At 44.4% G+C, this 24,292-nt stretch overlaps 1 protein-coding gene across 4 annotated transcripts in view; it reads left to right on the forward strand.

The window, feature by feature from the left end:
• LOC133462724 (NACHT, LRR and PYD domains-containing protein 3-like) overlaps positions 1-23,424 on the forward strand; it is a 228,676-nt gene extending 205,252 nt beyond the window's left edge. For 2 of the 4 annotated variants that reach the window (XM_061744121.1, XM_061744120.1), the window contains exons 12-15: positions 10,487-10,660; positions 20,966-21,142; positions 22,559-22,732; positions 22,982-23,424. In XM_061744121.1, coding sequence (XP_061600105.1) covers positions 10,487-10,660; positions 20,966-21,142; positions 22,559-22,732; positions 22,982-22,991 — 535 coding nt within the window. In that variant the 3' untranslated portion in view covers positions 22,992-23,424. Of the gene's footprint in view, positions 1-1,710; positions 1,799-3,771; positions 4,004-4,220; positions 6,070-6,345; positions 6,520-10,486; positions 10,661-20,965; positions 21,143-22,558; positions 22,733-22,981 lie in introns of those variants that run through there. The other 2 variants (XM_061744122.1, XR_009784276.1) reach the window with 2 other exon arrangements.
• Positions 23,425-24,292: the final 868 nt, after the last annotated feature.

The following is a 24,292-nucleotide window of genomic DNA, read 5'->3' on the forward strand; positions in this document are numbered from 1 at the left end:
CTTAAAACGTTTACGAATTTTTTTCCTCTCGCAGAGTGATGCAGAAAAACTAGTTCATGCGTTTGTATCTTCTAGACTAGATTACTGTAATGTGTTATTAGCAGGATGTCCAAGTAATTTGCTGAATAGGCTCCAGCTGATCCAAAATGCAGCAGCACAAGTACTGACAGGAATCAGCAGGAGAGACCACGTCTCTCCAGTGTTAGCGTCGCTCCATTGGTTACCCGTAAAATTCAGAATCCAATCTAAAATTTTATTACTTGCGTATAAAGCCCAAAACGGCTCAGCTCCGCAGTATTTACAAGACCTGATAGAGCCTTATGTTCCTGGCAGAGCTCTCCGCTCTCAGAGTGCAGGTTTACTCGTAGTTCCTAGAGTATCTAAATGTAGATTTGGAGGGCGGGCGTTCTGCTATCAGGCACCATTACTATGGAACCAACTTCCAATCTGGGTTAAGGAGGCTGACACCACCTCCACCTTTAAAACTAAACTTAAAACCTGTTTCGTAAAGCCTATAGTTAGTGTTTAGTAAACCTCTAACTGGTGTTGGTAAATCTCTAGGTAGTGTAAACTCTAGTGTGTTACAGTCGCTCCTGTAGTTTCTTGTGCTGGCCCCCCTTTTCTTCTCTTTTTTCTCTTTTGTACATGGTGCAGCATCCTCTGCCGGTGGCGAAGAGCATCTCTGAATGCACAACACCGGAAACTGCAGCGTGTGTGAGGGGCAGGGTAACGGCCCGGTCAGGGTAACGGCCCCCTTTGGGCGGGGGAGAAGTTTTGTCCGTCAAGACTCGTCTCCCTGGCCTTGCCCCTTCTCAACCTTCCCCCGACCCTGCACCCCAACCTGGGACTTGATGATTGGGCCGGAGCTTCGGGAGCTGCGTGCTGGCCTGTGGTCCCCACCCCCGGTCATCCCGTTGCTGCTTCCACCTGCCTGCTGCCCCGCCCCCCCCCCCCCCCCCCCCCCCCCCCCTCTGGTCATCCCGCTGCTGCTTCCACCTGCCTGCTGCCCCCCCCTCTGGTCATCCCGCTGCTGCTTCCACCTGCCTGCTGTGTGCTGCTGACGTCCCCGACTCCCCCACTCTGGCCCCCGGCAGGAGGGTCCCCCCTTATGGTCCAAGTCCTGGTCCAGGTTTCTTCCTCCTAAAGGGGAGTTTTTCTTGCCACTGTTTGGCTTAAGGTTTTTCTCCCACTAGGGGAGTTTTTACCTGCCATTGTTTATGTAATGATTGCTCAGGGGTTTATGTTTATGTTCATGTTCTGGATCTCTGGAAAGCGTCTAGAGACAACTTTTGTTGTATTAGACGCTATATAAATAAAATTGAATTGAATTGAATTGAATTGGAATGGACGGATCGGTGCAGCGTCGGCAGTGATGCAAATGATGCGTGAAAAATGAGGCTCAGAACAGAGCTAATTATTCAAAAATAATCCACTTCAGAAGTGTGTAATGATTTGTTCAGAACACAAACAATAGAGGAAGAAACAGAACGTGAATAAAGCAGTTAAGGTGCAGCAGAGATCGTCTGTGATGCAGAGTTCAAGGTGAATAACACAAACCTTGACTGACGCGTTTGAGTGGCTGACTGAAGCAACCGTCTGTATATAGTGTTATCGCTTCACAACAAGACTTCAGAAGCTGTTACTTGGACCTGTCAACCAATCACAGTCAAGCATCTGCAGACCAATCCTCTGTTCTCTCCATTTCTGCAGCATTCAGCTTCAAACACGTGACGATGTGACGTCTGAGGACCAGGATGACTCCGGGGAAGTGATGACCTCCAGGAGTGATGACTGTTTTGTAAGTCAAACTGCTTCCAGTCTTGAATCACAACCTGCTTTGTTCCTGAATGAGAAACTCAAGAGTTTTTGGTTCTTCAGCATCTTCAGCTGATGGAAACAGAGATCTCTCTCTTTCAGAGCAGATGATATTACAGACAACGAATACATCATCATTCCAACAGACCCGTCAGTTGATGCTAACGCAGAAGGGCCAACTTTTGCAATTCCTAATTTGACCACCTGAGGCTCCAGAAGTGAGGCAGTCTCGTAGTCTGTAGAGGAAGAACCGGACAAACACTCAAAGCTGAAGTAAAGCAGCTAACGTCTGAGAGGCTGTTAGAAACGTCTACCCCCATAGACGGGGCGGATGTGAAGGTAGCAGAGGTTGCTCAAGTGTTCAGTGATCCAGTGTGGACCTTGATCCAGTTTCTGAACCTCAACCAGGTCTGTTCCCCCGAAGATCTCTGCTTAACCCTTTCATATTCAGGAGGTGGAGACGTGCAACAAAGAGCTGTTAGTGCAAGCGATGCATCTCTGGATCAGAGCTCTTGAAAAGAGTTGACCCGTGTCCATAGCTACGTCACCTCAAAGCACACACGTTGACGTCAGTAAGCACACCACGTTAGTTCCTTCGTTTCGGTCAGACGTTGACTCTTATTTTGGTGCCTTTGAGCGTAGGGTTACTGCACTAAATTAGTGCTGGTCTCTGCCGTTGCAGTGCTAACTTGAAAAGAACGGGGTTGCACGCCTATGAACTTGTCCCTGAAGCAAATGGACAAAGTTTTAGAAACTTGATTCTAACGTATAAAAATGTGTTTCCTCTAAAAGTTACACAATCCCCAACTGCTGAACAGAGACGCACGTCGAAATTGGTGTGTAAAAATGTATGTTCCGCCATTGGTGATGACCGTGAGTGTTTTCATTGCCATAAGCAAAGACACCTGATTGCAGCAAGCCTTGTTCTAATAAGGATCCTTCTGGCAGGGGGACTGCCAATGGAAATGAGCCTTTTGGCTACAATTGGGTGCATTTGCATTTTTTAAAATGTTCATTAATGTACATTGTCCCTCTATAACAAATAAAATAAAAATGAAATGAAAATATCTAGTATCCCTGGTGGTGTGGGATCTGTTTGTTTTAGACATGTCCACATCAGACACACTAACCTTTGAGATGCTCAGACCGTCAGAGCCAGCAGGTCTAGCGGTCTAACTAGAGAGTTGTCCACATGGATGTTAAAATAAGCAACAATGATTACACGGTTAAATCAACACAGATCACAGACAGCAGTTCACGGAAATCATCAGAGAAGTTTCACAGTATTTGCATCAAACATTGAGTCCTTGTCACTCCGAGTCTTGGGGGAACGATTTCATCAGACTTTAAAGTCTTTGTTGTCCAGGTCTGTCTTGAGAGGGATGAGGGTCTTCCACTTTTGTTCTTTGCCATCAGAGAGACCGCACAGGGATCTCTTGGATTTAGTCCTGCAGCTTTAGTCTTTGGTCGTGCGGTGGGTCGTCCTCTTCAGCTTCTCAAGGGAAAATGGTGGACGGAAACATCTCACACTGAGCACAATGTGCTAGATTATGTCAGTAGTTTTCAGGACCGTCTTCATCATGCGTGTCAGTTGGCACAAGAGTTGTTGTGTTGTGATAAGACATCGATGTAGACGATCGGAAGCCCATTACTACCAGACTGGACGCAACAGGGTCAATGGTCCAGCTGACTGCGAGACTCATCTTTGGTTTTACTGGGTTGGCTGGAGTCCGCTCCTGCCATGAAGACCTGCAGGTCCAAACGTGCGCCTGATGGAGCAGGAAACATCTAAAACATGCAGGGCAGCGACCCTTGAGGGCCAGAGTTGGGAAACACTGGTCTGTAACCCATTTTCAGGTTCCTGGATATTCCTGAGTTTGTTCAAGTCCAACTGATTCTCTGTCAATAATTCAGATTTTAAGACTTTTAAGATTTATGATGATTTCTTTCTTTAAGGTAAAAAGTTGGTTGAAGGACACTTTGGAGGATTTGGACTCCAGTGGGCTGGAGGAATTCAAGTGGTACCTGGTGAATGCAGATCAATCAGAGGATGGTTTCAACCTGATCCCAGTGTGTGATCTGGAAAAGGCGGACAGATTGGATACAGTAAATCTGACGGTGCAGAGGTTCTCCTCAAAGACCAGAGAAGTGGCCGAGACGATTTTAAAGAAGATGAAAAGAGATAAAGGTCTGTCGTAGAGAAGGAAAAAACACAAAAACCATCTTACTATAAAGATTGTATCCTGTTTAAACAATAACTGATAATAATATGTTTCCTTGACCTCCAACAGACAGCTCATCATAAAGTTACAGCTGATCAGCGGGTGTTCAGATCTCGATTGTTTTTAGAATTAAGCTGTTGAGTGAACTTCATAAAACACTAAATCTCTGTCTTTACGTTACAGTTTGTAAAAAGTTGAAGTCTAAGCTGAGGGAGAAGCACCAGCGTGTGTCTGAGGGGATTATTAAAGCAGGAAACCCAACCATTCTGGACCAGATCTACACGGAGCTCTACATCACAGAGGGAGGGACCGGAGAGGTCAACGATGAACATGAAGTCAGACAGATTGAAGCAGCTTCCAGGAAACCACACGGAGCAGAAACAGCCATCAGACAGGAAGACATCTTTAAACCCCCACCTGGAAGAGGAGGACCAATCAGAACGGTGATGACGAAGGGAGTGGCCGGCATCGGGAAAACAGTCCTAACACAGAAGTTCAGTCTGGACTGGGCTGAAGGCAGAACCAACCAGGACATCCAGTTCCTGCTTCCATTCACCTTCAGACAGCTGAATGTGCTGAAAGAGAGAAAGTTCAGCTTGGTGGAACTAGTTCATCGCTTCTTCTCTGAAACCAAAGGAATCTGCAGTTTTGAACAGTTCCAGGTCGTGTTCATCTTTGACGGTCTGGATGAGAGTCGACTTCCTCTGGACTTCCTCAACAACGAGGTCCTGACTGATGTTACAGAGTCCACCTCAGTGGACGTGCTGCTGACAAACCTCATCAGGGGGAACCTGCTTCCTTCTGCTCGTCTCTGGATCACCACACGACCCGCAGCAGCCAATCAGATCCCTCCTTACTGTGTTGACATGGTGACGGAGGTCAGAGGGTTCACTGACCCACAGAAAGAGGAATACTTCAGGAAGAGGTTCAGAGAAGAGGAGCAGACCAGCAGGATCATCTCCCACATCAAGACATCACGGAGCCTCCACATCATGTGCCACATCCCAGTGTTCTGCTGGATCACTGCTACGGTCCTGGAGAACGTCCTGGAAACCAGAGAGGGAGGGGAGCTGCCCAAGACCCTGACTGAGATGTACGTCCACTTCCTGGTGGTCCAGGCCAAACTGAAGAAGGCCAAGTATGACGGAGGAGCTGAGACTGATCCACACTGGAGTCCAGAGAGCAGGAAGATGGTGGAGTCTCTGGGAAAACTGGCTTTTGAGCAGCTGCAGAAAGGAAACCTGATCTTCTATGAACCAGACCTGAGAGAGTGTGGCATCGATGTCAGAGAGGCTTCAGTGTACTCAGGAGTGTTCACCCAGATCTTTAGAGAGGAGAGTGACCTGAACCAGGACCAGGTCTTCTGCTTCATCCATCTGAGTGTCCAGGAGTTTCTGGCTGCTCTTCATGTCCATCAGACCTTCATCAAGTCTGGAGTCAACCTGCTGGAGGAACAAAGAAACACAAAGACTGACCTCTATCAGAGTGCTGTGGACAAGGCCTTACAGAGTCCCAACGGTCACCTGGACTTGTTCCTGCGCTTCCTCCTGGGTCTTTCACTGGAGACCAATCAGAACCTCCTACGAGGTCTGTTGGAACCAGAACAAAGAACTTCCCTGACCTTTCAGAACCTCCTACGAGGTCTGTTGGAACCAGAACAAAGAAGTTCACAGAACAATCAGAACTTCGTACAACGTCTGTTTCAACCAGAACAAAGAAGTTCACAGAACAATCAGGAAACAGTTGAATACATCAAGGAGAAGATCAGTGGGGATCTGTCTGCAGAGAGAAGCATCAACCTGTTCCACTGTCTGAATGAACTGAACGATCGGTCTCTGGTGGAGGAGATCCAACGGTCCCTGAGGTCAGGACGTCTCTCCACAGATGAACTGTCTCCTGCTCAGTGGTCGGCTCTGGTCTTCATCTTACTGTCATCAGGAGATCTGGAGGAGTTTGACCTGAAGAAGTTCCGAGCTTCAGAGGAGGCTCTACGGAGGCTGCTGCCGGTGGTCAAAGCCTCCAAGAAAGCTGTGTAAGGACGAACACGGACACATCTGTTACAATCACATGTTCTTGGAGGAGACCAGTTAAATTCACTGTTCAACTAAGTTTAGGTTCATGTGGGACCAGTTGTCCTCAATGATTTATCTCAACTTTACATACAGAGAAGAGAAATGCAGTGATCAATACTTATTGATCATTAGTTGAAATAATCAGCATTCATTGATATTATATCCTACATCTCTTTGTTAAATTACATAATCTACTTCTAAATGACCTCATGATCTCTCTTTAATCTCCTCTGCAGGTTGAGTGGCTGTCACCTCTCAAAGAACATCTGTCCACTTCTGTCCTCAGTTCTCAGCTCTCAGTCCTCCAGTCTGACAGAACTGGACCTGAGCAACAACCGCCTGAAGGATTCTGGACTGAAGAAGCTGTGTCCTGGACTGGAGAGTCCACACTGTCACCTGGAGTCTCTCAGGTCAGAATCCACCAAGTGTTCAACTGGTGACCGTTACAACTGTTTGTTTGGTTGTTTTATTAGATCCCCGTTAACTGCTGACCTTTCACAGCAGTTTCTCTGGGGTCTCGTCAGAATCATCAGCTGAATTACAACAATATCATTAATTAAAATACATAAACATACATTTTCACAACTCAGAGACAACAGACACTAGGACACCTCCTAAAAGTAAAAAATAACATTATAATCAGCACAATGGCATTATGACTCAACATTTCCTCTTTTAAAAGTCAGGATTTACATTTTCTCATCACACTCTCAAACAAGATATTAAGAAAAATCAAATGAATAGCTCAATTTAAAAAGAATAAAAAATATTTTCAATTTTTCAACAACACAACAACTCTCTGGACTGTGTGAGATAGAACAAACAATCATGTGCTGTTAACATTTTAACACCCCCTACACCCTTCAGCAAAACTACACACACAAACACAAAAGAAATAGAGGAAAAGGAAACAGTGTCAACACAATAAACAGATTAATAGCTCAATTCATAACAGTCCATTTGTTCTCATGAGTAAACAAAAATAACTTGAGCTTCTTCTTAAAGCTTATCATATTATCTAAAGTCCAAAGGTCTGGTATTTCACTCCACACCACCATCGCTCTGTGATTCTTCTGTTTTTTTTTAAATATATTTTTATCCCGGTTTTTTCCCCCATTTCATCACCCAGTGCTCCTACCTAACAGTCCTGGGGCCTCATCTATAAAGCTTGCTTGCGCAGAAAGAGCGCCTGAAAGTTGCGGAAGCCGCCATCTACGCAAAGCCTCGGATCTAAAAAGAAAAAACTAACCGAAAAATCTGCTCATCTTTACGGCAACTAGGACCCTCCCGTAAGAATTTACTTAAGACACGGGGAACTGGCGACGCAGGCTGTGAGGTGGTGAAATGAAGCCAGATTCATGTCATACTCTTAATAATGTCATCACACACCACAACATATATCAGACTTATAATAAAATAGCGCTGATCGTGTCCCTCTGTGTTTGAAACACAGCGTCAGTCAGGACTCTGGTGCTGCTGCTGCAGCCGCGGTGACACGCCGGGAACCTCCTTCACTGCTTTAGGACAGAACAAATGAGGGGCTCCGTAGAGCGTTTAGGGGCTCCACGGAGCCCCTCAGTTCTTCCCTAAAGGGACACAGATTTTTTTATATATATAATGAGTTTTACGTGCGCGTGAAACCTTTACGTGCAGGTGTATGGTGCCTAAATTATGGTCCCGCGTTAAAACGACGCAGAGCCTACGGCGTAGGGCACGCAGCGACGCGCACCTACGCCGTAGGCTCTGCGTTGGTGACGCAGAACCATAAACCTTCCCTGAGCAGCTCTGAGGGGAGACGGGGGGAGCGGGGGGTGAAGCGGGGCTGCCGGGCCGTTCTCGCATCGTCTTCGCACAGGGTGTGATTTGCAGTTAATGGCTGATCCTACCGTTGGTTTTTAAACTATAAAAAGTGGGGGGGACAAAAACATGATTTTGAAAAGACGGGGGGACATGCCCCCCCCCTGTTGCGCCGGGGCACTCACGGCGTTTAGCGCAGCAACGGCGTGCTGCACTCACTCGCTTTATTTTATACTATTTATTTTTCTACTTTTACTGTGACCACAAAATAATGTAGTTTTCCTGTCCTCCACCTCATCAACAACATCTCCATCTCAGATCTCAGTGAAATTCAGTACGGTGGCTCGACACATCTCATTCATTCCATGATTCATCCTGAAGCCAAACAGGCTGCAGGTGCCACTGCGCATGCTCAGCAGGCTCATTCATATGCAAAAACATACCATTTTTGGCATGAAGTGGGCATGTAGAGGGCGGGATATGAGGCGGATTCAGCTGCGCAACTTTCCAGCTGGACTGTGATTTATAAAGAGAACCTTACGTGGAAGTCTGCTGCACGCGGTTTTATAGATCCGGATTTTTTTTTGCGCCCGCCATTTTCGGCTTTTGGGTGTACGTGCACTTTTAGTATGAATTCTACGCACTCCATTTTAAATGAGGCCCCTGGGCATTGCTCCCTCTACCAACCCCATGAGTTCCTGCACTGAGCTCAGGTCTCCTCCTTAACCTGAGGAGTGAGCAGGCCGCATCTTTTCACCAGACAGGGTGGGGCTTCTCCGGCCGGACGTAGCGCGTGGAAGGATCACGTTATTCTGGCTGGATCCCCCCCCACCCCGTCTGGCGCCCCGGTTGGCCGTAGAGCCCAGGACTGTTGCATGTTTTTGTGAGGGTAGCTCACATTGCTACCCAAAGGAACATGGGGAGAACATACAAACTCCACACAGAAAGGCCCTTCCACCAACCCCACCCAGGGTGTGGGCACTGAAGTCATGGGGGAACTAACACGCACTTCAGCACCCACAGCGTCCCCGGTGGGAATCGAACCCAGGACCTTCTTGCTGTGAGACGCCGTGCCCAGCGATTCTTCTGTTTTAAGTTACTTCTCCATGGAGGCAACAGAAACTGACCTGCTGATGTTCGCCTTGACCAATGATTGTCTGTGTTTGAAAAAAAATGATAATCTTCTTTAGTCATAACTACTTTATTGATTAAACTCATCAATGAATATTGCCCCCTACATTCTCCACTTCACCAGGATGGATGGGGATTCATTACTTCCACTGGTCTGATAAAGTTCCTGAATGGCTCAGCCAGCTGCTTTGTTCTGATTTACCTGCAGCCTGGCCAGGTTACGTTTGGTTGTACTGGACCAAATCACGGAGCAATAATCTACATTTGACAAGCCCGATGTGTGTATCACCTGTTTAATCAAATCATTAGGCAGAAACTTCCTGCAGTGTTTAATCACAGCTATATCTCTACCCATCTCTGCACTATTTGGTCAACTTGTCTATTCCAGGACATTTGACTCTCTACAACATCCCCTAATACCTTCACTTCTGTTACTTGCATAATGTGACGTTCTGAAGCCTAAATGTCAGTTTCTCTCTGTTTACAAGAAAACGTGAAGACAGAGGTTTTAAAAATCTCCACTTTGGCCGGAGTTTTCAGAAATGATGGTTTTTGGAGACTTTGAGCTTCGTTTTGGTGTAAACGAACGGCTAAAACTGATGAAAACAGCAGCGTTGTTGCTGCGTGTAAACGAGGCCTCAGACCTGGACAGGTTGGACTGACGGCTACAGGTGGAGCGTCAAAGTGATCGTCCTGACAGGAAGTGTCTTAGATCCTCCCGTGTGGGTTTAATTCAGAAATGTCCTTTAATCAAGCAGATCATTAGTTGTTCAAGCAAAGACTTTTCAAGTGCAAGCGATACAGAACCTGATGTTTAGTTTCACACAGACTTCAGAATCTGTTGAATTAGTCTGATAAATATACAGAATTCAATCATTCTTATCTTTAACTAAAAGTAAGATATTAACTAATAAACTCAGTTGTAACAGAATTATTAGGTAAATGACATATTACAAAAAGTAAAGTATCTTAGTATCTTCTGCTTTCAGAAAACACAATTTTAACTCTTTATAACATACAAGGATCATTATGATAAAAAGCTCAGGAATCCTGCATAAATGATATAAAACTGGACACATGATATAAAGTCCAGCAGTTCTCCACAGATCCATTCTGGTGTTAATAATTGTTGCTAGATCAGCTTCTGATCTCTAAACTGCTGCTTTGAACAATATTTGAACATCAACACTAATCAAAAGGATTGGTGTGTATGTTGGTGTTTTCATCTTAATCTAGTGTCAGACTTGGACCAGAAAAGCTCAGGATGTTCAGTAAAGGTGAACATGTCAGAGGAACAACCAGGAACCCACATCATGGATGTAACAAAACTGTAAAAGCTGTTTTATAAAGTCCAGATACGGTGGTGACCCACATGGACCTGATGACAACGTTGATATTTGAAGAAACACTTCTCTGATGAAACTGGAACATGTTTTACTTTCTGTTCAGGTTGAGGAGCTGCGGTCTGTCAGAGATCAGCTGTTCTTCTCTGGTCTCAGCTCTGAAGTCCAACCCCTCCCATCTGAAACTTCTGGACCTGAGTAAGAACAACCTGCATGATTCAGGAGTGAAACATCTGAGTGGATTTCTGGAGAGTCCAGACTGCAGACTGGAGACTCTGAGGTCAGACATGTTTTAGTTGTGTGTTCAGATGAATCTGATGTGAAAGTTGTGTTGACACTAACCTGCAGACATCAGGCTGATCTTCTACTGATCCACACTGACCATCTGACTGCTCTGAGTTCTTCTTCTCTGCTTTAGTTTCATCTTAAACTTCCTCTTCTGATTCATTACATAAAACTAAACATGTGAATGTGTCAGACAGGAACAAATGAAGAACCAGAGATGTGTCTGAACCTGGAATAAAACATCTGAACAAACATGAATTAACTTTACAGCTAATACGTTCAGAAATGTCATCCAGATGTTAATAAACTGAGAGAGTCTGACAGACAATAGTGGACAGACTGAATGTGTAGTCGTCCAATATATGAGTTATAGAGCTCATTTACTGAATAACTTCTTACTGTGGCTGAAATCAGTCAAACCAACGTTGGCTTCCTTTGACTAACATTTAATTTAATTTTAACGAAATACAAATTTACCAAATATAAAACTCTAAACATTGAAAAACATAATTGTCTGTGTTTTTAATATTATTCTTTAATATATCGGTTAAGATCATTTCATCCAGGTGACATCAACACATACGGTGCAACAAATAATGGCCCGGTTTCCCAGATCAGTTAAGTAGCTCTTAACAGCAAAAGACTTCTTTCAAACCTTCTTAAGGAGCCTGTGAAAGAAAAACGTGTTTCCCAGAGTCGCTCTTAGCTTAAGAATATCTTTCATTAAGAAGTAAATGAAAGATGCTGCTGACCCAGTCTTTACAACCATCTTAGTGAACAAAGACTCACAGATCCAGCCGCGTCAGGCAAATCAATATCACACCAAGCAATGAGATATTAAAACAATGCACCCCGCACAAATTTTGATCTATTTTATACTTTAGATTTATATTGTGTAGCATTCATTGGTGACAGCAACGGGGAAAAAAAAGAAAAATAAGGAATAAAAAGTGTGTTCCTTTATAATCTTTATGCATTACGCACAAATAAAACGATCATCGGACCGGAGCCTTTGATGAATCGTTCATTACAGTCTCAAATATAATGGTAGCATGTCGGTTTATAAGAATCTCTTTGCCCAGAAGAAAAAAGAGCGAAAACAACGACCCATAACTATTTTCTTCTCTTGAAAAAACACACCTGCACCGCGGCTTTAGGAGAAAAAGACACTACAGAGTCGGGATGCAGCATCAGAAGAGCAGGGAAATACGTGCAAGGCAGAAATAACGGCGTAACCGCCGTTTGGTAACGGTAATTGCGTGACTGAATTTAAAAAGTAATGCGTTAGAGTATTAGTTACTGCAAAACTAACGGCGTTCTGTAACCCGTTACTAAATAACGTTAGTCCCAACACTGGTCTCCACACCCGCTGCGTGTCTCCACACATCCGTAAATACAACGTTGATGAATGCAAAATTCTGCTTAATAGTGAAAACGGTCAAGCAGTTAAATAAACTTCAGAATATTTTTTTTAGGTGAAGGATTCTGTTTTACTAGTCAGGAGGATACAATGTGGTGCTATATGCTGAATGATCGTTAAGTTAATTTCTCCTTTCGTCCATCTTTCACATTTAATAAAAAGAATACATTTCCTCATTATTCTCTTACCAAGACTACTTCTTATTTAGTTGCAGTCTGGCTTTCATCATGAAAAAGGTCATTGAAATATATTTATCGTCTTAATTTTTCATTATAACGCACAGGCAGCAGGGAATTAGTGCGTTAGGTAGCAGTGCTGCGTGTGGAAATGCGCTGATAGTGATCGGTGATCGATTTGCCTGGCATCGATTGATTTGGTTTCAGAACCGGACAGCTCCTCCAAAGAATTTCTGAAAGAGCGGTCCTGAGAACGGTGTTAAGAAGTCATCTGGGAAACACCCGTATCTCAGGGTCCTCTCTTAGTTGAAACCTTCTTTGAACCTCTCTTAAATCCTTAAGAGAGGTCGGATCTGGGAAACCCGGCCAATGTCTTCTTATGGTTTCCAGTGTGTAAAACTAAATATAAATACATGTGTTGAACTAAGAAAACTGAAATAAAGCTGCTGTCTAGACCAGGGGTGTCAAACTCATTTCACATCGTGGGCCACATACGGCCTCCGTAGATGTCAAGTGGGCCGGACCATTAAAATGATACCATACATGCTTTATTATAGTATGTAAGTCGCAGTCTGGAGAATGGTTCCAGACTGAGACCAATTGGTCGCATTTTGCGACCTTTTCTGGAGGCCGTACAACATAGTTTTTTAACTAGGAACACCAGAGCGATTTACAAATCCACCCCTCTCCCTCATTTTCTTTCTCTTTTTTCATAATTTTGTGGAGCAAGTGTCTGCGTGTGAGTGTATGTGCCTGTCATGTGTCTGGATGCGCACTGTGAGGCGGGGGGCGGAGTTGGGGGGGGGGTGCCAGTAAACATAGAAACACGCAACATTTTTACTACGTGCAAGAGATTAGGGCTGGCAGGATTCACACCGTGAATTTCACACATTCACAACTGCATTGCTTTATTTTTTATTGCACTGTGCTAACTGGCCGTAGCAACACGGCGCGCCGTATTGAGCTGAACATTTGTCGGACGCCCTGCTTCTATTTTCTTCCTGTAGCTCGTGTTGAAAGCCGGTTGGAAGCGCTGTAGGAAGCAGTCATGATGAGGAACGGTTAATCCAGTTAGTTGAAATGAGAAGTTATGTCTATGATTCCTCCTCATTTCACTACAAAAACCTCAATAAAGTGGAGATATATTATATATATATATATATATATATATATATATATATATATATATATATATATATATATATATATATGTAAAGAAGAAACTAGCACATCTCCCGTAAACTTCATACATGAAACGCACATGTCACGAACCGGGCTGCATGGCCATGACAAAGAGGGAGACGCAACACAAGGAAAGTCAATCAAAAAGGGTTTTTATTAAATAATACCAAATAATAAAGCTAAAAGAAGAACCTTAATTAAATATGGCGTGTGTAGTCGGTAGATCAGTGGTGTAAGTGAGTGCATGCGGGAAACAATGTGGGTGTATGTGTGTAAGGTGTAAAACTAAAGCAAAACCAAACCACAAACAAAATGCTGCCTCAGGGATGAGAGAGAGGGGAGAAGTGAGCAGCCAGAGCTCTTTAAAGGCTCATTGAGCACAGGTGCTGCCACTTCCCTGATGACCCTCAGCCCCTCCCACTGCTACCTGCAAGGGAGAAGACCAGCCACAAGGCAGGAAGGCAAAGAGGGTCATCACACCCCCCCCCCCAAAAGACGAGGGTCCCAGGACCTCCGACCCCAAACAACAACACCTGCCTATAAGAAAAGAAAAAAAACACCATAAACCACATGCAGGCAATATTAAACTGGAGCCCGTGACAATGCATCTGCTACCACATTATCACGGCCTTTAATGCGTCGGATGTCCAGGTCGTAAGACTGGAGGAACAATGACCACCTAATTAGCCTTGAGTTGGGGCATCGCAGGGTGTGGAGAAAGGTAAGTGGATTGTGATCCGTATATACCACCACCGGTTTCATTCCAGACCCAACATAAATGGCAAAATGCTGCAAGGCCCAAATCAGAGCAAGTGTTTCCTTTTTGATGACCGAGTAATTCACCACATGTCGACCAAACTTTTTAGAAAAGAAACTGACCACTCTGTCAACTCCCTGCTCATCTGCCTGCATCAACACAGCCCCTGCCCCTACATGGCTTGCATCCACCTGTAGGACAAAAGGTCTGTCAAAACAGGGTGCAGCCAGCACTGGTGCTGCACACAGCACAGATACTTTACATTCTCAAAAGCCGCCTGGCACTTGAGTGACCACACAAACTGAGCCCTGGCCTTCAACAAATCAGTCAACGGTGCCACCACTGTAGAAAAATCCTTACAGAAACACCTGTAATACCCCACCATCCCAAGAAACCTCATGAGTTCCTTTTTGGTAGTAGGCTGTGGAAACTGCTGAACTGCCAACACCTTAGCTTGCACAGGAGCCACCTGCCCCTGCCCAACCACTCGACCCAGGTAAGTCACAGTTGCACAAGCAAATGCACACTTTGCCAAATTGATTGTGAGCTTTGCCTCTACCAACCGATCAAACAAAGCTCTTACCCGTTGCATGTGAGAAAACCAGGTATCACTGTAGACCACTAAATCATCCAGATAAACTGCACAACCAGCCAATCCAGCCACCACACGGTTCATCAACCGCTGAAAAGTTGCTGGCGCATTCCTCAACCCAAATGGCATCACATTATAGGAGTACAGCCCAGATGGTGTAATAAAAGCTGCCACTTCCTGTGCTCTTTGGGACAAGGGCACCTGCCAGTACCCCTTCAGCAGATCAAATTTGCTGACATACCTAGCAGCACCCGCCTTGTCTACACAATCCTCCATTCGAGGCAGCGGGAAGGAATCTGGCTTTGTCACCTTGTTAACTTTTCGGAAGTCAGAGCAAAACCTGGGCGTGTTGTCACTTTTAGGCACCAACAAACATGGAGAAGCCCAGCTTGACGAAGAAGGCACTGCAATGTCATTACCAACCATATACTCCACCTCAGCATCTAAATATTTACGCTTCTCAGGAGAAACTCTATAAAAATGCTGACGGATAGGCTGTGCATCACTCACATCAATATCGTGTTCAACCCAATCAGTACGGGAGGGCACGTCACCAAACAGAACAGGATACTTTAAAATCATCGCTTCAAACTCCAAAGCCTGCGCTGTTGGCAAATATCTAAACAGGCTCTTCAAGTTCTTGAGGGTCTCTGAATTTCTCAGCCGACCAGACAATAAACCCTCATCAGGCTCAAACACAGCCTCACCCCCACTCTCATCAGAAAATTCACCCACTGTGTCAGCAATCAAAACAGGACCCCCCCCCCATTGACTCCTGCTGGACAGCACTGGATGGACTAGCAGAGTGAGCATAGTAGGGTTTCAGCAGATCCACATGGAACAATTTTTCAGGCTTCCTACGTCCCGGAGTTGAAATCAAATAATTCTGGTCTGAGACCCGTTTAACCACTGTATATGGACCTGAAAACTTGGCCTGAAAGGGAGAACTAACCAGTGGACAAAGAGCCAACACACGATCCCCAATGCTAAACTCACGAACCTCAGCCCGACGATCGTACTTCCTTTTCATCTTAGTTTGCGACGTAGCTAACATTTGTTTTGCCAACTCTCCTGCAGAATACAGCCGGTGTTTAAAGCCATTTACATAGTCAATAAGGTTGGTGGGTGGGTCTGACCCCTTCCACCCATCCTTAAACACAGACAGGGGACCCCGCACCGAGTGGTCAAATATTAGATCGTTTGGGCTAAACCCTGTACTGTCTTGCACCACCTCCCGTGCAGCCAAAAGCAACCAGGGTAGCCCCTCCACGCAAAAGAGACTTGAGAGTTTGGTGGAAACGCTCCAGAGCCCCTTGACTCTGAGCATGATAAGCAGTCGACTGATTATGTCTGATCCCTAACAGTTTCAACACTTGGGCCATCAGATGTGAAGAAAAGTTAGATCCCTGGTCACTCTGGATGACTCTGGGGATGCCAAACACAGATATAAATTGTGTCAGAGCCTTAACCACAGACCTTGCAGTTATTGTCCGCAATGGATAAGCTGCCGGATATCTGGTGCTTTGACACATGACAGTCAGCAAGTACTGGCTACCTGACTTCGAACGAGGCAATGGTCCCACACAATCAATGATTAGGTACTCAAACGGTTGACTAACAGCTGGAATTGGCTGCAACGGATCTGGTTTAATGACCTGGTTCGGCTTACCAGTCAGCTGAAAAGTACCACAGTTCCTAATGTGCAGAGAAACATCCTTCAGCTGAGGCCAAAAGAAGTGGCGTAAAACAATGTCATAGGTTTTCCGGACCCCAAAATGTCCTGACTTATCATGAGCAAGACCCAACACATGGCTACGCAACTTAGATGGAACTACGACTTGAAAAATAGGGTCGCCAACAAAGTCCTCACCATGGGGCAACCACTTCCTGAGCAAAATACCATCCTGAATGAAGTAGCCACTGGCAACACTTTCCACCTCACTGGCAGACAAAACAGATTGAAATGCCTTTTCTAGTGATGGGTCAGCCCTCTGCTCACTCCTCAGGTCACTGTGAGACACAGATAAAAGGAAAATCAGGCAAACATGGCAAAGCAGTCTCCACCTCCCTTTCCTCCTCCTCCGACTCAGCCCGACTCATTGCCCGTGTAACCGCACATGCAGAAAACACTTCAGGGAAACACACAGAACTTTCATCAGGCTGTTCTGAACTCAAGGGAGAATTAGTGACAACTGGAGGCGGCGGCTCATGTGCCCAAGCCCGACAGCGAGCCAAATCGTTACCCAGAATTATATAAATTCCTTCAACTGGTAACGCTGGTCTCACCCCAATAGGCACTTCCCCCTGCACCAAGCCACAATCTAAAGTCATCCTATGCACTGGGACAGGCAACAACCCCATCCCCATCCCTCGCATAAGGATCCTATCTCCAGTGTCAGTCTTCTCTGAAAATGGCAAAACAGTTTCCACAACATAAGATTTAACAGCACCGGTATCTCTCAAGATCTTAACGGGAACCTTAGTGTCACTCCCAGTCTGTGTTACAAACCCATCAGAAACAAAAGGCCCATAAGAAACGCAAGGGTCCTCAACCACCCCGAATTCAGCCTGCCCATCTTGACACCGTCCAACATCCACAGAACCAGGAACACTTGCCGCCAGGGCAGCCGGCTTTACATGACCGCTTCCTGGGTGCTGCCTCTTACCCCTAAGCTGTGGGCAGTCTGACTTCCAGTGGCCTGGCTCCCGGCAGTAGTGACACAAATTCTCACCTCTTCCAGGTGTTCCCTGGGTCCCCTTACCCGAAGAACCCCCAGAGCGAACCGGCGATCCACCACCAACATTCTTATGCCCCACAGGCTCCCACACCGGGTCACTAAACCGGCTTTTATGAATGAGGACATACTCATCTGCCAGTTCCGCAGCCTCCGCCGCAGTCTTAACCTTACGCTCCGTAAGATGTGTGGCAACACGACTGGGCAGAGAGTTCTTAAATTGCTCCAAGACGATCAACTCGCGCAAACTCTCAAAGTTATCAACATCAGAGGACATACACCAACGATTGAAATGGGTAGTCAGTTCCCTCGCAAACTCCATATGCGACTGGTGAACCTTTTTCTCCCACGTCCGAAAACGCTGGCGATAGGCTTCTGGGACTAACTCATAGGCTTTTAACACAGCATCTTTGACTGACTTATAAGTCAGATTGTCATTACTTAAGGACGCATAAGCCTCCTGTGCCTTCCCAGACAACACACACTGCAACAGCAAAATTTGCTCAGAGTCTGACCAACCCCCTGCCTGTGCAATCCGCTCAAACAGAGAGAAAAAAACATCTGGATCCTTCTCATTGAAGTTTGGCACAAGCCGCAAATTCCTCACAACATCAGGAGCCCCAGAGCGTGAAGATAAACCACCCTCTCCGTGTAACACATCCCCAGCAAGCTTACCTTCTCTGACTAAATCCAACCTAGCAGTCTGTAGTGCTATGTTTGCCTGCTCTGTCCCACGCCGCAACCGTTCAATTTCAATTTGCTTCTCTACCTCCAGCCTATGTCTTTCCGTCCCATGTGATAACTGCAATAGCAACAGCTCTTTTTGCTGCTCAAAAGTCAAATTTCCTGCTGGAACTAAAAGTGGCTCCGCTGCTAGTGCCTGACCAAGTCCCTCCGTCTTTGCCTCCATCACCCCTTTCGCCACTAACCGCAGCTTAAGCGTAGCCTTCACACCGTCTTTACGTTTATCCCTAAGATCACCCAAACCAATTTCATACTCGTCTGCAATTTTCAACAGCTGCCCCTTAGTGCAACGATCCAGAAAACCCTCACTTGGGGCAGCAATAAATTCCTCTATCCCTGCCATTTTTCAAAAACAAAAGGGAAAAGGTTAACCCAAAAGTAATGAAACAAAAGGAGTTGGAGATCCCAGCCAAAAAGAACAAAAGAAGGGTCAGCACAGGGCCAGCCACGCAATGGGCCGTCGGACCACGCACTTTCCCCACTAAATAAGAAAAACCAAGGTAAACCTATAACCAAACAAAACCGATAACAGGACTACCGGCAATCTCCAGCTCAAACTAAAGAACAAAATTAACTTTCCTATTCAAAACTGCATCTCCCAAACACAGGGTACACTGGACATCACCATAGCTGATGCCATGCACTCAAATCCCCAAATCATTTAATTCAATTCAATTCAATTCAATTTTTTTTATATAGCGTCTAATACAACAGAGTTGTCTCTAGACGCTTTACAGAGACCCATACCCAGAACATGACCCCCGAGCAGTTATTACATTTAGGGCACCAAACAGCCTGAAACAACTCAAACCTTGGACGAGCCCCCACTTGTCACGAACCGGGCTGCACGGCCATGACAAAGAGGGAGACGCAACACAAGGAAAGTCAATCAAAAAGGGTTTTTATTAAATAATACCAAATAATAAAGCTAAAAGAAGAACCTTAATTAAATATGGCGTGTGTAGTCGGTAGATCAGTGGTGTAAGTGAGTGCATGCGGGAAACAATGTGGGTGTATGTGTGTAAGGTGTAAAACTAAAGCAAAACCAAACCACAAACAAAATGCTGCCTCAGGGATGAGAGAGAGGGGAGAAGTGAGCAGCCAGAGCTCTTTAAAGGCTCATTGAGCACAGGTGCTGCCACTTCTCTGATGACCCTCAGCCCCTCCCACTGCTACCTGCAAGGGAGAAGACCAGCCACAAGGCAGGAAGGCAAAGAGGGTCGTCACACACATACACATACAATACATACTGAACAATTATGGAATTCCACCATACTTTTATGTAGTGAAGCTGCTGACTAACATTACATTGCACATGTTTTTAATCACCACAGTAAGGATTCATATTCACAGAGCTGTATTCTTTCAATGCAAACAGTATCTAAGTCAGCTTTTTAAAGGCGTTATTCTAGTCTGGACTTGTTTTTGTTCCTGATATTTGGCATCTTTTGGCCTGTACAAGTGCATCAATACCAGGTGTCATGTCCTGACTAGCTGTTACTTTCAGAATGTCATTTAAGTGCTTGTTTGTGAGCCTTGAACGCAGTTTTGTTTTATTGATATTCATCACAGAGAAATTTTGTTCACAAAGGTAGGTTGTCCCAAACATGCACCAACATTTTAGCAGCCAAGGCTGTTAATTTGGGGTACCCTGGTAGTAGATACTGATACAATTTGTCCAGGCCTACGGAGGCAAATTTGCCCTTCAAATCTGCATCACATTGTAAATCAATAATTTCTAGCTGGATTTCGACTGCAGATCAGAAGCTTTAACTGTGAAAGAAAAACTGAAAATTCTGTCTCAAGTTCACCAAATACCTGAAAACGTTTCTCAAACTCACACAGTAATCCTGCAATCTTGTCTTTGTACCGTTTCACGTCCGCCTCAGGTCTGGTCACACACACATCTCTCAGACAGGGGAAATGAGCAGGGTCGCCACCTGCCAGTTTCAACTTAAATGCATGTATGTTGTCAGAAAACTGTGTGAAAACTTTTTTGTGGCCTTGCAACATGTTCAGGTTCAGGTTGTTCAAGTGTTCAGTAATATCCACCAAAAATGCAAGGTCCTTTAGCCTTTCCTGAGATTGTAATTCCAACTCCAGTTTTCCTTTTTCCTTCATGAACTGTCCGATTTCCTCTCGTAAATCAAATAAATGCCTCAGCACAGCGTCTCTGCCTAACCATCTCACCTCAGTGTGGTATGGAAGGCTGTGGGTAATGTTGCTGTCACTGAGAAGCTTGTCAAACTGACGATGGTTCAGACCTCTGGATCGAATTAAATTTACAGTGCGAACAACCACCTCCATGACGTGGTCCATTTTCAAGGACTTGCAGCACAATGCCTCCTGGTGCAAAATACAGTGAAACGTCCAGAAACGATCTCCTCTATTAAGGGCTTGTACTTTCTCTCTGAACTTTGTCGCAAGACCTGCTTTCCTTTCGCCATGGATGGTGCGCCGTCTGTAGCCAGGCTGGCAGCGCGGGACCAGTCAACCCCGACTCTGTCCAGCGCAGCAACGACAGAGCCGAAAATGTCCTCGGCTGTTGTGGTGTCCATCATTGGCACCAACTCAAGAAACTCTTCAGTAACAGTCAATGTCTCATCAACTCCACGAATAAATATGGCCAGTTGTGCCACGTCTGTGATGTCAGTGCTCTCGTCAATTGAGGAACATGTTTTATTCTTTGTTCAGGTTGTTGAACTGCAGTTTGTCAGAGATCAGCTGTTCTTCTCTGGGCTCAGCTCTGAAGTCCAACCCCTCCCATCTGAAACATCTGGACCTGAGTGGGAACCAGAACCTGCGTGATTCAGGAGTGAAACATCTGTGTGGATTTCTGGAGAGTCCAGACTGCAGACTGGAGACTCTGAGGTCAGACATGTTTTAGTTGTGTGTTCAGATGAATCTGATGTGAAAGTTGTGTTGACACTAACCTGCAGACATCAGGCTGATCTTCTACTGATCCACACTGACCATCTGACTGCTCTGAGTTCTTCTTCTCTGCTTTAGTTTCATCTTAAACTTCCTCTTCTGATTCATTACATAAAACTAAACATGTGAATGTGTCAGACAGGAACAAATGAAGAACCGGAGATGTGTCTGAACCTGGAATAAAACATCTGAACAAACATGAATTAACTTTACAGCTAATACGTTCAGAAATGTCATCCAGATGTTAATAAACTGAGAGAGTCTGACAGACAATAGTGGACAGACTGAATGTGTAGTCGTCCAATATATGAGTTATAGAGCTCATTTACTAAATAACTTCTTACTGTGGATGAAATCAGTCAAACCAACGTTGGCTTCCTTTGACTACCATTCAATTTCACATTAACAAATACAAGTTTACCAGATATAAAACTCTAAACCTGGAAAAACAAATTTTTCTATCTTTTTAATATTATTCCTCAATATGTCTGTTAAGATCATTTCATCCAGGTGACATCACGACATAAGGTGCAACAAATAATGTTTTTTTTATGATTTTCAGTGTGTAAAACTAAATATTAATACATGTGTGTTGAAGTTAGTAAAGTGAAATAAAGCTGCTGTCTAGACGATGAGTTTCCTTCATCAGCAACAAAACATCCAACAAGAACATCAGAAACTTTGTGTTGAAACTATGTCGTCACTCAATCAACTTTTTCAGAGAAAATGTTTGAAAAAACTCCTAAACAGACAGATATGTACTGATTGATGAAGAAATGTCTCCTTAAAAACATGGAAATGATGAATATTGTTCATTTATTCATCGTTTATGGAATAAAACATTTTAACAAGTTCAAATTTTTACATCAAAACTCAGGTTCAATAAACTTTTACCTTCATTTAATATTTACATGGAAAGACTGATATTTGAATTCAAATTACATCAAAACTGTTTCTGCCATTAAAAACTACATTAAACGCTGGAGCATCAATTAGTTTCCATATTTTGACGAGTATTTGGTTGTAGTTTCCCTGTAAGGGTTCAGATTTGTACGTTTTTGTACCATCATGCATCTGTTCTTGATGAATCAAATGTATTAATCAGACAAAAGTTTTCTGCACCAGTTCCAGATCCATCACTGTCATCAAGTCAATGATACTGAAGAGAAATATACGCAGACTATTGATCACATGTGTGACATCAATATGAACATCAGCCTTCATAAAGTCCATCACCTTTCTAATTCTCATCTGTATGGAGCATGTCAAATGATGAAGATGATGTTGAATTGTAATTTACCTGTAAAATGATGAAGATGATGCTGAATTGTAATGTATCTTTTATTCTTTATTCAGATTGGCGAGGTGCAGGTTGTCAAAGATCAGCTGTTCTTCTCTGGTCTCAGCTCTAAAGTCCGACCCCTCCCATCTGGAACATCTGGACCTGAGTCTGAACCACCTGAAGGCTGCAGATGTGAAGCAGCTTTCTGATCTGGTGGAGAGTCCCGACTACAAGCTGCAGGATCTCAGGTCAGTGGAAGTTGCACTCTGTTCTGCTGCTTCCAGCAGTTTTCTACTAAAACCAGTTGGTATCAAATATCAGTGTTTCTAGTGAAGCTGCAGCTTCTCAGCAGCTGCTTTCCTCATGAAGCTGTGAGAGGAGGATGATGACAGGAGGGATCTCTGCTGCTCTCTTCTTTCTTCTTCCCTCTACAGCTGATGGAGGGATCTCTGCAAACACTCCTTTATCTGCTCTCTTCTTTTTTCTTCCCTCTACAGGTGGAGATGATGAGAGTGTTCAGGACGGATGTGTCATGTCCTGATCGTCCTCAGAGTTGAAGCAGAACCAGTTTGTGTGGACAGACTCTGACTGGACCGTGATGAAGATGAAGATGAAGATGTACATAGTTTCAGCTCAGTTTGTTTCTGACTTCCAGCGTTTTACAAACTTCTCAGATATTCACGTATTTCAGTGGCAGCCGGTGTATTTTTCTCCAGGGGGGTTTATACCAAACTCCAAAATAGAAAAGCAGGCAAATGATGTACTAAAGTATCACATCTGTATTTGAATAAATGAAATCATGAAGAGCTGCTACAGAGCCACAGTCTCTGAGAAGTTTCCTGAAGATTATTCCCCATGAAGAGCTGCTTCAGTTTAGGGCCAGTTTTCAACGTGCTCTTGTTCAGCGTTAGTGTTTAGCGTTTAGGGTTAGGGTTTATGGTTAGGGTTAGGGTTTAGGGTTAGGGTTTAGGGTTAGGGTTTAGGGTTAGGGTTAGGGTTTATGGTTAGGGTTAGCATTTAGGGTTAGGGTTTAGGGTTAGGTTAGGGTTAGGGTGAAAAAGAACAAGGATAAACCTCCATGGTGTTCAGTGGGATTAGGGTTAGGGTTTAGGGTTAGCATTTAGGATTAGGGTTTAGGGTTTTGTTTTAGGGTTAGGGTTTAGAGTTTAGGGTTAGGGTTAACAAGAACAAGGATAAACCCCCATGGTGTTCAGTAGGGTTAGGGTTTAGCGTTAGGGTGAACAAGAACAAGAATAATCCTCCATGGTGTTCAGTGCGGCTTCAGGGTTGTTGCTGGAATCTGTCTCTGTGAAGGAGAACCGTGTCTCAAACCTAAAACACCAATGCATCAATTTAATAGAATACAGTGATATAAGGGGTATAAGTTAGATTTACAGTATGTTTGAGCCATATATGAACAAAGTGATTATATAATTTAGATTTTGTAATATTTGAATTAACTGTATTTTGAGTAATTCGTTGTTTTTAATATCAGTCCACAAGGTGCTTGCTTAATATTAATAATGACTGCAACTTTCTCATTGCTTACGAATAAATCACGTGATGTTCGTGTATTTTGTTTTGTGAAGCTATGGAACCGAGGGAGCAGACTAGTTTTGACCGTGTTTGCATGAGAATGTTATTTTGTCGTATTATCACACAGTTTTTGTTTTTTGTAATTGAATGAAAGGTTTTTCAGTAAACTTTTGAAATAAGAACACGGACTGTGATGTTTCATTGAAGTACAGTTCAGCTCCATACCTGGGAAATATAGCTTAGTGTGCTTTACCAGACACTTGCACAGTAAA

This window comes from Cololabis saira, chromosome 16 (assembly GCF_033807715.1).
Source record: "Cololabis saira isolate AMF1-May2022 chromosome 16, fColSai1.1, whole genome shotgun sequence".
Classification (NCBI taxonomy): Eukaryota; Metazoa; Chordata; class Actinopteri; order Beloniformes; family Belonidae; genus Cololabis; species Cololabis saira.